Below are 13,844 nucleotides of genomic sequence, written 5' to 3'. Positions count from 1 at the left end.
ACAGGCATGCGCTACCAAGCCCGGCTGATTTTTTGATTTATTGTAGAGATGAGGTCTCGCCAAGTTGCCCAGGCGGGTCTCGAACCTGCAGGCTCAGGCAATCCACTCACCTCAGCCTCCCAAAGGCACAGGATTACAGGCTGAGCCACCAAGCCCGGCCTTTCTGGGTTCTTAACAGCGGCTGCCTCCACATACCCAAAGGGTGCGGCCTTTGTACCTTCCATTCCCTGGTTCATAATTTAGTGTGGGAAAGCCAGGTATCTAGCAAAGGGGTATGCAGGGTATTAGTCCTCACTTCATTGGGATAGCTCAGATACTGAAAACACCCACCAATCATGGAATGTGGGTACTCATTACAAATGGCTTAGGAGAGAACATTTAAAAATATGTTAGTGCAGAACACTGGGGCCGACACTTTATGTATTTTTTTAAAGTCAGAGTACACGGGGTCCTCCAGTGAATTGGCTCATCCTCTGGGGTCCCTCACCTTCCTTGTGTTTGCAGTTTGTACTCAGTGCCTCAGCCTGTCGGTGGGGCATACGCTTGCTTTTATCCTCTCTTCTGGTCCGTGCAGAACTTCCCTGCATATTCTGTGCCATCGTGTTTTGATAAATCTGTGTCTTCTCTTGAATTACTACTTGTGAAAAAATGTCCCAAACCACAAACACTAAAACCAAATGCAAGATGAGAAGTGTAATCGTCGGCTCTTATAACAACTTCTACAGCTCAGTTCTGCCTCATGCAATTAAAACACAAGAAACTTTCTTTGGATCAAAGGCACAGCACTTATGAGGCCATTATGAGAAAATACTCCTTGGAACTTTTAAGTTTTGCGGTTTTAGATTATTTTAACACTGCAGGGCATGTTGTGTTTTTCCAGCAATAACAATAGCTGAGCGAGGTTCCACTTTTATCAGTAGAAAGATAATGGAATCAATCATCGCTGTGTGTTTTTAAGGAAAACAAGGAACTGAAACCATCTAAGGGCCTTATAAGTATTCTGTTTTTCTTTGAAATGTTCTTTTTTTATAGTTTAAATGCCAGTAATCTGTAATTTTTATGTTTAGCTTAAGTAAAACTTGACCACCCTTAGAATGGTGGGCCTAGCAATAGTAAGTTCTACAAAAGTGTTCTGAAATCATAATTAACATATCTGTTTTGTGAAGTGAACAATTCGAACAGCTTAAAAACCTCGGGAAGATGAGATCAGGGTGGCTATTTAGAAGTAATCAATACACTCAGTACACTCAGAGTGTGGGGTCTCAAGGTCTCTGAACACTCTTCTTCCTAAACACGGAAGCTGTGTTTTTAAGCAAAAGTTTCCAATCCTTTTTCAATGTCTGCTATATACTATTTAACATTAAATGTGGCAGTAAGTGTTTTGTAAATGATCATATAACCATTTTTTTGAACATGTGGAGGCAGTTGTTAATAAACACTAAAAAGCATATGAGTAAATCAATAAGCAGTGGATTATTAAAATCAAGAACCACACAATTCAGAAAACAATTGATAGAATGAATTTTATATGCCTTTTCCATATGCCTTTTTGTTTATGCAAATCTGAAAATGTTTTAGCAGTAACTAACTTCATTTCGGCTTAAAACATCCCCATTTTTCTATACATATAACACTATAATCAACTGGAAGCATATCTATAATGAAAGTTAGCATTTTTATGACTTGTCTTAATCTTTAAACTTTTGTCTTTATGCTATTCTTGAGCAGAAATATTAAACATATATATTCTTTCAGAATAATGGCAAATACATTTTTCCTCATGTTAACATTAGGCTTACAGCTGCTGAATTTATCGCATGATTTTCATTTTGACTTTGAGATATAAAATAAAGTCATTATGAGCACATTTGCTTTGTTAGTCTTTTGATATCAGAAATAAAACAAAAACATAAAAAAGAGCCAACCCAGGGGATATTTTGGTATTGCATTTATTTAAGATTCTTTCCAGTTCTGTTTGGATTCCACATCACCTCAGATTTGCATCACAAGCATGAGCGGCTGGAGGCCCAGTCATAGTGACAGGTAAGAGAGCAGCTGAGGTTAAGGACCTGTCGCTGCTTTTTCTTACCAAGTAACCTGTTCAGTATCAGTAAGACAGACATGAAGGCTTTTTTGTGGGGCCAAGCTGAGGAAGATCTCCTTGGTCGGGGAGCCGACCTTTAGCAGAGGGCAGTGAGGTGTTTGGAATCCTGGGAACAATGCCTTCAGGCAAAATATGCTGGGCCGCACATGCACCAGGGAAAACATAACATTTGTGAGCCCGGAGAGCGGCGCCACCCAGACTGTACCCTTTTTTCCTTCTTGCGAGTGTTTCTCTCGGGAGCGCCCAAGCAGGTGTGTGACCACGGGCCCTGAGACAGGCGTCCCACTGCAGAACACATGACGTTCAAACCTCCTCTTTGTCTCCAAACCGCGTGCAATTCAGTTTACAGCCGGTCTTGGGGAAACGGCAAACTTGGCGAGAGACTTTTGTTTTTTATTTCTTGAAGAAACAAGATGTGAAAATTCTTTAAACTGAGGTATTGTAGAAGGGGAGGCGGGCCGGACCCCCCGATGTGTGTGTGTCTGGCACTGTACTGGCGGGCCTCAGGCAGCCCGGTGTCCCCAAATGCGTCTTTCCCTGGTGGAGGAGCCAGCCTGGCTGATAGTTTTTCCAGTGTCTGGATACCTTGATTTACAATCATAAGATAATTGCAATAATTACATTTACATATTTTATAGCAGTGGTTATTCAAGCAGTTTACTTGACAAGATGCCAGTCTTTACTCAAACCTCAGGTTGTATCCCACAGTTGTGTATACAGAGATTCATATATTCTTTAACAGTGTAAAACTTCTAAATGATGAAACATTACAAACATGCAGAAAGTTACAGAGAATACTTCAACTAGCACACCTGTGCCCTTGTGTTTCAGACTTTATTTAACAATAAAATATTACATGTATCATGGCCTTATTCTCTGGCTTCTTCCTAGTCTCATTCCTGTCCTGTCTTCTTCAGAGTAAAGACTCTCCTGAACTCGGCCTTTTAATCTTTTCCAGCTAACATTTATTTTAAAATTTTAGAGTTTTGTTGTTGTTGTTGGAGGTAACAATCTGGAAATTTTTACAGCTTTACTTACTCAAAGATAACTATCAATATAAAATAAAGATATTTTTATGGATCAGTAAATTAAATATTATAGGAGAGTCTGCCACAAGTTTGACATTTGATTTTACTTTTCAAGGAATGATCTACTTGGGATTAAGGGGTATGTTATCTTTGTTTTAAACATTTTCGGAAATGACCATTCTTAACCTTACCATGATTCAAAATCTTTTCTCACTCTTTTGCTAAAAAAAAAAAAAAGAAAAGAAAATTTTAAAAAAATCATCATTCCACTCAGTCCTTGAAAATAGCACACTTCAGACAGAGAGTCCAGACTGATTTTTAAGGGATTGTCAATGACATCAGTGTTAACTAGTTCTCTTTGTAGTTATAGGCTCAGGCTCTGGCTCTGATTTGAGCGAACTGAGAGGGCAGTAGGGAGGAATATTTTTCTTCATTTTAAGGAATTTTAAGAAAAACTGGCCACAACTCTGTATTCCTGCCCTGAGCCTCTCAGCTTCTGATGCCCAGTTTCAAGGAGCTCCATGCAAGACACGGGGGACACTGGGCAGACAGCCGCGTGTGTCTGAAACCTGAGCCAGTGGCCGCAGCTGGACAGGTTGCCTCCTGCTTCCTGCTGCCCTGCACAGACCATTAAAGGAGGCTTCTGCCGGAGAAAGGGGCAGGGCGGCAGGTCTCTGCCCACCTTGTCTCACTTTGTCACTTGACGATGGTTCCATCCTTGCTCAAATACTGCATAGTCTCCTGCAGACTCTTCCCCCTCTGCTTTACATGAAGCTGTTGGGATGGAACACACTCTTCTCCTTGAGGAAACAGGCGCTCTTTCCCAGGCCATCTCACCAGCTCAGAAAGAGGAAGTTGCTATAATCAGCTGCAAGCAGCGCCTTTTCACCAAGTCTCTTTAGATCTAAGGACCGTGCACCTGTGTCCTAGGCAGGGCAGCCTCTAACAGTGTGGCGCAGTCAACAGGGCTGATATTTATCCTGTTTTTCGGGCAACCCGGTGCTGCGGAGGGGGCCCGCAGAGGGGGGACAGCGGCAGGCCAGTAAGCCCTCCGAGCCTTCTGTCTAATTTGGCAGAAAAACACCGAATGTAGGACAACAAAAGGAGCCTCGTTTTTCCATAAAAATTCTTCCTCCTACCCACCCCTTTCCCCCCAAAAAGGGGCCTCAATTTTTCAGCTGCACACAGTGATTTGGTGCTCACGCTTGCATCGAAACAGTTGCTGTCTGAACAGGCAGGAAACAGTTTTCTTTTAATTGCCAAAATTGCTCGGAAGGGCTTCGTGCGCTGCTTCTGTACAGCAGATGCTGTGCATTAATTGGCCCGCGTAGAAGTGACCCAGGGTTCCTTGCAGCGGGCCCGGCGTTAGGCAGAGGGCTTAAATAGCTTATTTATTATTTTGTATAATCTGGCGAACATCGTGTGCTCCTGCACGTGTCGTATTTCATGGTCTGCGGTTTCTAATGTCATGTGGGTTTCAAAACCTGTGTTTCTCTGGTAATGTCCTAGCAGCAGGTAAGCTCAAAATACCATCCATCAGGAGCTAATTTTTTATCCAGATACTCCAATGACTGATGAACCTGTCTTTTGTATGAATGTTTAGCACAGTAGAAAGCCATATGCCACTGGCATGGCTTCCTCTGCCTTCTTTACAGTTGCTGGAGGGTGGGCTTCGGGGGGGCTCTGCCGTTTACATCCTATATTTCAGCAAGAGTGCCTTTAAAACAGCTTTAGGTCCGGACGACAAAAGAGGGTAGGGGCCATCTTAAAGGAAACCCTACTCCCGTCATCCTTTTCTTTATCAGCAATATGACTGCACACTCTTAATAGGGAACCTTGTTTTGTTATTCCCCGTCTGTTCCAAACAGACCTCAGCCCATTAGAAGGGCCTCCCTTGTGTGGGAAGACCACAGCTGTTACTGTAAATCTCATCCACTCACTGTATCACCCCCATTTTGTGGCTCTGAAGGATGAAATTGAGAAATGGAATACTGTGCAGTCATCCTTTACATCTCCAATTTTAGGCCTTTGCCATCATTTTCATGCTTTTATTCCAAATCAAACAACATTAGTGAGCTACAGCACCTTCTGATGAATATCTGGTATGGAGCACAGCTTTCAAGTCTGGGTGCTTGTGGGGGCTTCCTTTTATGTTTGGTGGGCTTTCCCCCGCTTTCCTTTCTCTTTTTCTTCCCGTACTTTCTTTGAGCTTTCTTAGTGGTGATGGCAGTTTGCAGTCTGAACCATCCGCGTTGCCAAATGTGTCCCCGTCTTAGCATGTTTTCCGCGAGGGGGCATGTGCGGGAGAAGGTTCCGTGTCTTTTAATCTTTGTGGAAGGAGTGAAGAGAACTTGGGAGAAGGCTATTGGGGGCTTTAATCAGAAATAAGAAGTGGTTTAAATCATTAGCACAACAAAGCATACTCTAAGCTTGAAGATAAAAGTCTCTGGGGGAAAGAGTCCTCTGAAAATAAATGGAACTTGATAGATTTCCATATCATTTATAACTTCCCTTAATTACACTTGGAAGACTTGCCAGTAAAACTGGAAAATTGGCAGCCTATATCCATTAGAGCCATTTTGCCGACCATGGCAAGCAGCTGGCTTTACTGGATTTTATTTCCCATCACTCACAATTAATCATCAGCTGGAGATGTCTGAAACTCCTCAGCACAGAGCAATGCTAGGTGACATCAGGCTCCCTAAACATGCGGAAATGGGCCGAGTTTCTCTCAAGCCTCCTCGTTTGGGGGCCAGGCGACTCCTGCCTAATGAGTGCCGCTCCGATAATCGGATGCGAACGTGAACCTTGACCCCGTGTCAAAGGAGAGGACGCAATAAGCCGGATGGAAGATACAGGATTCAGACCCACAAACTTTACACCAATTAGACAGGGAGCGAGGAAATACATCAGACCCACTAGCTTTATCAAAAAGACTTGCGAGGCTTGTGACCATTTTGTAAGCCCAACATTGGAGACATCCTGTCGAAATCATTAAGTCTTTATCAAATGATTCACAGAAGTGTTGGAGGAGCGTGTGTGCACATCCTGCGGTAGCGGAGTCCTCGTGGGGGCGTCTCGGGGAGCTCGGATGGGGGGGAGCCCTCTCCATGCACCCAATTAATGCCCGGCCTTCTGGGAACTGCAGGGTGATCCAGAAGGTGTCGCCTCCCCTGGGCCTACCGCCCTGCTCCCTCGTGCTCTGGGCATTAATTGGGTGCATGGAGAGGGCTCTCTCACGTCCGAGCTCCCTGAGACGCCCCTCACGAGGGTCCTGCTACCACAGGATATGCGCGCTTGCTCCTCCAACACTTCTGTGAATCATCTGATAAAGACTCAATGGGGGGAGAGCCGGGTGATGGCCCTCAGTGTTGTTGCAACTGAGTCCAGCTGGGCGCCCACCCTTGAGTGAGAGCCCCTTCCCAGAGACTGGGGAGCTGTACTTTATGTTTCTATTCTTTTCTCTGCTATTCAGTTTATACCATATTTGGTCATCCAGCTTGATTTTCTTTCTTTCTTTTTTTTTGAGTTTGGAGTCTCAGTCACCTGGTCGGAGTGTGGTGGCATGCTCATGGCCACCCCAGCGTCAGCCTTCTGGGCTCTGACGATCTTTCCACCTCAGCCTTCCAAGTAGCCAGAACTACAGGCGTGCTCTACCATGCCCAGTTACTTTTTTTGATTTATTGTAGAGATGAGGTCTCGCCAAGTTGCCCAGGTTGGTCTCGAACCTTGGGCTCAGGCAATCCTCTCACGTAGGCCTCCCAAAGTGCTGGGATTACAGGCTTGAGCCACCTCACCCACACTATCAGCTTGACTTTTTAATTTAATTTAATTTAATTTTTTAGTTTTTGAGTTGGAGTCTCACTCTGTCACCCAGACTGGAGTACAGTGGCCACTCCCGGCCACCACAGCCTCGACCTGCTGGGTCCCAGCGATCCTTCTGCCTCAGCCTTCCAAGGAGCTGGAACTACAGGCGGCGCTACCACACCGGGCTAATTTTTGGATTTATTGTAGAGATGAGGTCTCGCCTGCCCAGGCGGGTCTCGAACCCGCGGGCTCAGGCAATCCACTCACCTCGGCCTCCCAAAGGCACGGGATTACAGGCTGAGCCACCGAGCCCGGCCCAGCCTGACTTTCAAGGGATGAAACAAGTTGAAATTAGATCAAGCTCAGGTATATATCCATCTCTCTCTCGCTCTCTCTTTCTCTCTCTCTTTCTCTGTGTGTGTGTGTGTGTGTAACATGATTCTGTCGAACGAAACGTGCCTCACCATTTTGTAGGGCATCAAGGAAGTCTCTAAGTGCTGTCTCCTAGGGATGAGTGAGTGGAAGCATTCTGCACACAGAGTGTACAAAGTGAGGAGACGGAGAAGCGGCGGCTTCGCTTTCCGTTCGCAGCCAAACCGTCAGGTAGACCAGCCGGCACCGTGGGAGGGACTAGAGCGGGGCAACGAGGGGCAAAACAGCGGATGGAGCGGCAGGGGCCTAATTCTGCGATTCGGGGCTGCACTGTGCATCGGGTGGAAGGCGGGATGGCTTTGGATCCAGACACGCTTTCTTTAAAGCCTTTTCATCAGGCTTCCAGAACCTCACAAGTCGGGGGAAGGGCCGTTTTGACTTTGGAGTTTTTGGTTTATTGTAGAGATGAGGTCTTGCCAAGTTGGGGACCTAGCACTTGCAGTCACCTGCGTGTCACCTCTCTGCAAGTTGCCCACGTCATAAGCTCACAGAGCCAGACAGCAAGGATGGCCAGTGGGCAGTGACAGCGTGGCCTGTGAGCCCCTGGACCCTCCCACTGCCCCAGGCTCCGGCAGGGCCTAGAGTGGACCATGACGTGGCCCTGCCGTCCTCCAGCGTGTCTCCAGTGGGCATAATTGCCAGGTTGGCCTCTGCCCCTTGACGTGAGCTTTGGAAGTCTCCAGGCCACGTTTCTTCATATTTGCGACTTAACGGCCTGTGCACTTACTTGAAGACCCACATGAGGAGCAGTGGGCACTGTCTGTCGGGCCAGAATTCCAAGCAGTGGCAGGAGAGAGGATGAGCTGTGAAGAGGGCACAGCTGCCTGGCGCTGTGCCGCCCATGAGAAGCCAGCGGGGCGGGGCCGGGGAGGCCACAGAAGAGGGGGCGGGGGACCGTGGGAGCCAGCCGGACCCCGGGGGGAGGGAGGACTCCTAAGTTTTGGATGGGGTGTCCATGATGTTCTGCTGAGTTGCAGATCCCTTGTCAGAAAGCCCCCGGCCTGTCGCCTGAGTGCCCAGTGCTTGGTCAGGGTCCGCTGCGTGAATCCTGCTTCTGTCTCAGGCCTTGGCTTGACCTCTGGTTTCCTGTGTGAAGCTAGACGGTGGGCACACCGCAGCGGGGCCGGCCATTCTCCTGCCATCCTTGGTCCCTGCGGCCTTTGAAGAGAGTGGAAAGCTCTGAGATGCCAACTCGGGGAAGTGGCTATTCCGACACCCCGATAGGGTGTCTGCATTGTCTGCACTGCCCCCAGCTCCTGCGCCGTGAAGAACAGCCATCACAAGCCGATTCTTCACTCTCTGTGCAATGCAGCTGCCAGGGGGAAATGAATCAAAAAGGGCAGCGAGCACGGTGCTCCTGGGCCCAGCTCCTCTGTGCGTCTCCCCTCCGTGCCAGCTCCGAAGCCTTGGCATCCCCTCTCTTCCTATGTTTCTGTGCCAGGAAAAAACAGCCGACCACCTGAACAGAGAGGAAGAGAATACATGGGGCCCAGCACTCCGGATTGCCAGCAAGACAGCTTGCACTGCACAGGGGGCCTGCGGGGGAACTTGGAGATCATCTGGGGAATTCAGGAAAGAACATTCTCCAGGCACTTCTGCAGCCTCAGACAAGCACGCCGCCGCAGTGTGAAGGGCCAGGAGCCCCACTCAGGGATGCCCACCCACGCCCCATAGAGCTGCTGCTCTGAGGAACCAAGCTCTCCCATTCCCAAAACTGGGAGCTCTTTTTCGCCAAGGCAAGATAAAAATCCAGCCAGCTCTTTGATGCTTACCCATCAAGGCCAGAGAAAGGGGAATACATGCAGTGGCTTTAGGTCACAGCCGACTCCTACATGGAAGCCACAAGTTTACCCGGTGGGCTTCTCTGGCTCAGCCTGGATTCCCTCAGAATAAAAGGTAGACATCAGAACATGAAGATTGGTCCGGTGCAGTGGCTCATACCTGTAATCCCAGCACTTTGGGAGGCGTAGGTGGGAGGATCCCTTGAGGATTCTAAGACCAGGCTGGGCAATGCAGCAACACCCCTTCTCTGCAAAATATCAAAAACTAGCCTGGAGTGGTGGTGCATGTCTTTGGGAGCATGACTAACAGTCCCAGCTTCTCAGGAGGCTGAGGTGGGTGGATCACTTGAGCCCAGGAATTCAAGGCTGCAGTGAGCTATGATCGCATCACTGTACTCCATCTTGGATGAGAAAGTATAACCCTGACTCTGAAAACAAAAAACAAAAACATGAAGATTGAGCGCATGCCTGTGGGAGCCACGAGCCTCCCTGCATGGTGTGGGTGTCGTTCTGGAAGCCATCCTTGTGATTTCTGGGAGCTGCCTGACTGTCACTACTTGGTGCGTCTCGCAGAGGAGGGGACAGTGGTTCTTGTGGCCCCAGTGCTGAGCTGTGGGTTCCAGCTCCCAAGGGTTATAGAAAGAATGCTTTTTAGAGTTTTTTTCATGTTTTAATTTTTTTTGCCGTAACAGCTTTACTGAGATGTAATTTACATACAATTCACCCCTTAAAGTATATAATCCAGTGGTTTTAATCTGTTCACAGAGTTGTGCAGCCATCACTGCCATCTATTTTAGAACATTTTCATTACCCCACAAAGAAACCTGTACCCACCAGCAGACACTCTTCTCCTCCCTCCGTCCCAGGCAGTCTCCGATCTTTCTGTCTATAGAGGTTTGCCTGTTCTAGATATTTCAGATCCATGGAAAGCATTCCACTTTTGCAGCACCTTTGTTAGTGGCAAAGTCAGATGCAGAGGTCCCCAGGGGAGCCCCCACAGCCAGCATCCCCCACCGTCCAACATCAGGGAATTTTCTAACAAGGACTTTATGAGAGGGAATGGCCTTCCTCTGCTGTCTCTAGAGGTGAACTTGGAACAGGAAGCATTAGAGATCGTCGCTGCTGTTTATAGACAAAAGTTTCAGGGCATTTGACAAAGAATTTCTTAATGGCCTCACTATTAAGCATTACTGTACATTTATAATGCTCTTAAAACTTATGTTGGCCAGGCGTGTAATCCCAGCACTTTGGGAGGCAGAAGTGAGATGATTGCCTGAGCCCAGGGGTTCAAGACCAGCCTGGGCAACATGGCAAGACCTCCTCTCTACAATAAAAGAATTAGCCAGGCGTGGGGGTACATACCTGTAGTTCCAGCTATTTAGAAGGCTGAGGCTGAAAGATCTCCTGAGCCCAGCAGGTCGAGGCTGCGGTGGCTGTGAGCGTGCCACTGTACTCCAGCCTGGGCGACAGAGCGAGACTCCAATTCAAAAATAAAAAAGCAAAAACTTATGTCTGTTTTTATTTGTTTTACAGGTAGCAGAAGGTCAGGAAATCTGTGTGATTGAAGCCATGAAAATGCAGAACAGTATGACAGCTGGGAAAACTGGCAAGGTATGTCCCCAAGTTCCCTCCAACCCATGCCAGCCTTGTGATGGAAGCAGAACTTCCACCTTTGAGTCATGGATGGTCCAGTGCCAAAGGGGCCGTGGAGGTGATCTCTTCCAACTCTCCCCTTTACAGGGGAGGACCTTAGGGTTGGGGAGCTCTTTTCACTCTGCTGTGATGTGTCTCTGACTTACGGAGAGTGGGCCTTTCAAAAAAGAGACTTTTATGTTCAGATAGTCAAAGAACAATTGTTCTTCACGCTAATGTCTTTCAAATTAAGGGGTCTTTAATTTTTAATGTTTACATCTGTCTTAGAGGCAGTTAGTTATCTGAGACTTAGGTGACACAGCGGGAAACGGTTTTACAGATTGCAAAAATTAATGCAACTCTTCAAGATAATTTCTTCACAAAGAGAACAATTCAATTGCAGATCACAAGGAGCCGAAATCCCATATACACATGTGGGACTTAATGATTTAGGGGGAAAAAAAGGAGAGATGTTTACTAGTGCTGAAATTGGTTAAGATAAAAACTTTTTAAGCAATAACTTATTCTTTCTGCACAAAAAGACTAAAAAGATGCCATCGATATGGAAATGCTCCTATTCTGGGCACGTTTGGGTTTGGAAGCGTCTGCATGGTGGTTTGATTAGGGGAGGGCATGGGACAGCAGTAAGGCTGGTTGCAACCTTCAATCACAGCCAGTTTTGCATCAGAGAGACACAGCCTCTGTCTGGTGGTCTGTCACTGCAGAAAGCGATGAAACTGATTCAGAGCAGGGCCAAGGGGCTCCCTGTCTGGTCCCAGCTGGGGGAGCAGAGGCCCAGGCACATACCGGGGTCCTCTGAGCCACCTACCAAGCTGGAGAGGTGCAGACAGCTGCCTCTGTGGCGTCTAGGAGGGTAGAATGGCCTGATTTGCAGCTTTGGGGGAATTCTTTCTAAATTTCTGTTTTAGAACGTAAATAAGAAAATGTTGGTTTCTCTTCACATATAACTTATCATAGCCGTTGACTGGGATTATTTAGCATTTTGCTGCACTAGCATTACGGCATTTCCATCCCCGATGAGAACTTGGCCTAGTTGTGGGGGGCCGAGAATGTGTGTCAGGTGCGTGCCAAGGGCCCCGCTGAGGGACTGAGGTGCTAATGCAGGAATGAGCTCGCAGCCACAGCTGGCAGCACGCCTTGTCTCCTCATGGCCCGGGTCTTCCTCACAGCCCAGAGCAGCTCTTCAGGGCGTTGATGGACACTCGGTGAATAGAGCACCTTTGGCCTGACCCCTACTCGCTGAGGTCCTTCCTGTCCACTCCGTTCCCCTTTCACCATCCCCAGGCCTCTCCATCCCACCCCAGCAGGGCCCTGCAGATGCGGTCCAAAGTCCCAGTGCAGTTGCAGGCTTGGGCCTTTCCTGGGGTCACTTTTCCTCCCAGAGAAAAGGTTCACAAAGGAAACAGACCTGTACCCTAGTAACTGTAGCGGCATTAAAAATACATCACATACAAACATCGGAGGCCCGAGGATCATCCAAAGCAGCCTCTTCAGTCCAAATAGCATCTGCCAAGCAGAGCCTTTGAAGCGTTCATTGCTGGGCTCCATCGTCCTTAAGGACCCCGGGCCTGTGTTCAAGGAAGAAAGGCCCTTTGTGGCTGCTTGTGTAGAGCTGCAGGGACGCAGGCCAGTGCACCAGCCCAGATGTCTTCATGTCTGCCAGTTGTCCCTGTGGCCAATTAGGTCTAACCCGTTGTTCATTCTCACACCCAAGCAAGAACCTTCAAGAAGTTAAATGACCATTCTCTTCCCCACTTCAAACCCCTCCCCTCTAATTTAAAATTTAACACAAATTTGGGAAAGCAAAACTAGATAACAATCGCGATAAAACAGTGGGACCAGATTTCACAGTCCCACATCCCCCCAGGGTGCCACAAAGGGCAACCGTGCACCGTGCAGCTTCCAGAAGTCCCTCAGAAGAGCGTGATGGTCGGTCTAGGGAAGTTCTCCTCTCAGCACCTGCGTGGTGATTGGAGCGTTGTGTTCTTTTTGAAGCCTTACACTGAGAGTCCCACCAATTCTCAGAGAACGTTTCTATACCCTAAAACCATAGAAAGAGCAGGGAGGGGGCTGGACCCTCAGAACTCGTCTGGCCTGAACACACAGCCCCAGCCCTAAGTGCCCAGTGCCAGCGGCCAGCGAGCCGGAGAACACCCCTCTGACTGGCCGCCCTTAGCGCTGATGAGGAGGAAGAGCTGGGAAGGGGATGGTGGTAAGTCTGGGCCCTCCAAAAGGACAGCGTCCCCTCAGAGGGGCTCAAGCGGAGGGCTTGTACCGTGTTCTTGGGTTGCGAGCCTGTCTGCTGACTTCTGGAAGGAATGTGCTCTACACGTCGCTACCTCCCGGCTCTCATGAATAACTCTGACTCTCCGCCCATGTGTTTTTTAATTCAAGGTGAAATCTGTGCGCTGTAAAGCTGGAGACACAGTTGGCGAAGGAGATCTGCTTGTGGAACTGGAGTGAAGTATTTATAGCCTTCCAGTCCTCGCCCGACTTCATTAGCCGTTTGCATCATTCTTTCACACCCGATTTATCCAAGCGTTTACAGGAACACTCCTGTGCGGCAGGTTTTACGTCGTCATATTTATTCCACATAAGAGTCAAAACCAACATTCTGCCAAAAAAATCACCAATGGAAATTTTTACTGATATAAATACTTGTACATATGATTTGTACTTCTGCTGTGAGATTTCCTAGTGTCCAAATGAAATCAATAAAACTGAGCATTTGTCTAAATATTAGTTGCCCTTTTTTTTGAATGAAGACAACGTACACTTAGACTCCAGGCTGTGCCAGCAGGGCTGTACATACTCACTTTTTTTGTGATCCTTTCAAAAGATGTATGTAGACTCCGGGTCTCTGCCTTCGGTTTTACGAACGGAGCATTTGCTGTCTCATAATCTTCCGGCCTTTCTTCCATAATGGAGGCCCTCACTCCTGTGGCTGATGGTTCCTAACTTCCCAAAGCCCGGATAGCACGGATGCAACTCGACAGGGACAGCACCGACACCCAAGCCCTCAGGAGCCCACCTCTGGGC

The 13,844-nt window shown here is 47.9% G+C and overlaps 1 protein-coding gene across 7 annotated transcripts in view; it reads left to right on the top strand.

Moving 5' to 3' along the window:
• PCCA (propionyl-CoA carboxylase alpha subunit) overlaps window positions 1-13,544 on the top strand; it is a 419,699-nt gene extending 406,155 nt beyond the window's left edge. For 6 of the 7 annotated variants that reach the window (XM_021715463.1, XM_021715461.1, XM_021715460.1 and 3 more), the window contains 2 exons: window positions 10,686-10,763; window positions 13,200-13,542. In XM_021715463.1, the coding sequence (XP_021571138.1) occupies window positions 10,686-10,763; window positions 13,200-13,268 (147 nt within the window). In that variant the 3' untranslated portion in view covers window positions 13,269-13,542. Of the gene's footprint in view, window positions 1-10,685; window positions 10,764-13,199 lie in introns of all 7 variants that reach the window. The other variant, XM_021715457.1, reaches the window with a different exon arrangement.
• Window positions 13,545-13,844: the final 300 nt, after the last annotated feature.

The sequence above is a fragment of the Carlito syrichta genome, unplaced genomic scaffold (genome assembly GCF_000164805.1).
Source record: "Carlito syrichta isolate Samal-C Ts95f unplaced genomic scaffold, Tarsius_syrichta-2.0.1 Scaffold307134, whole genome shotgun sequence".
NCBI classification, from domain to species: domain Eukaryota; kingdom Metazoa; phylum Chordata; class Mammalia; order Primates; family Tarsiidae; genus Carlito; species Carlito syrichta.
Note: the sequence above shows the minus strand (reverse complement) of the source record. Positions and strands in the feature narration are given on the sequence as shown.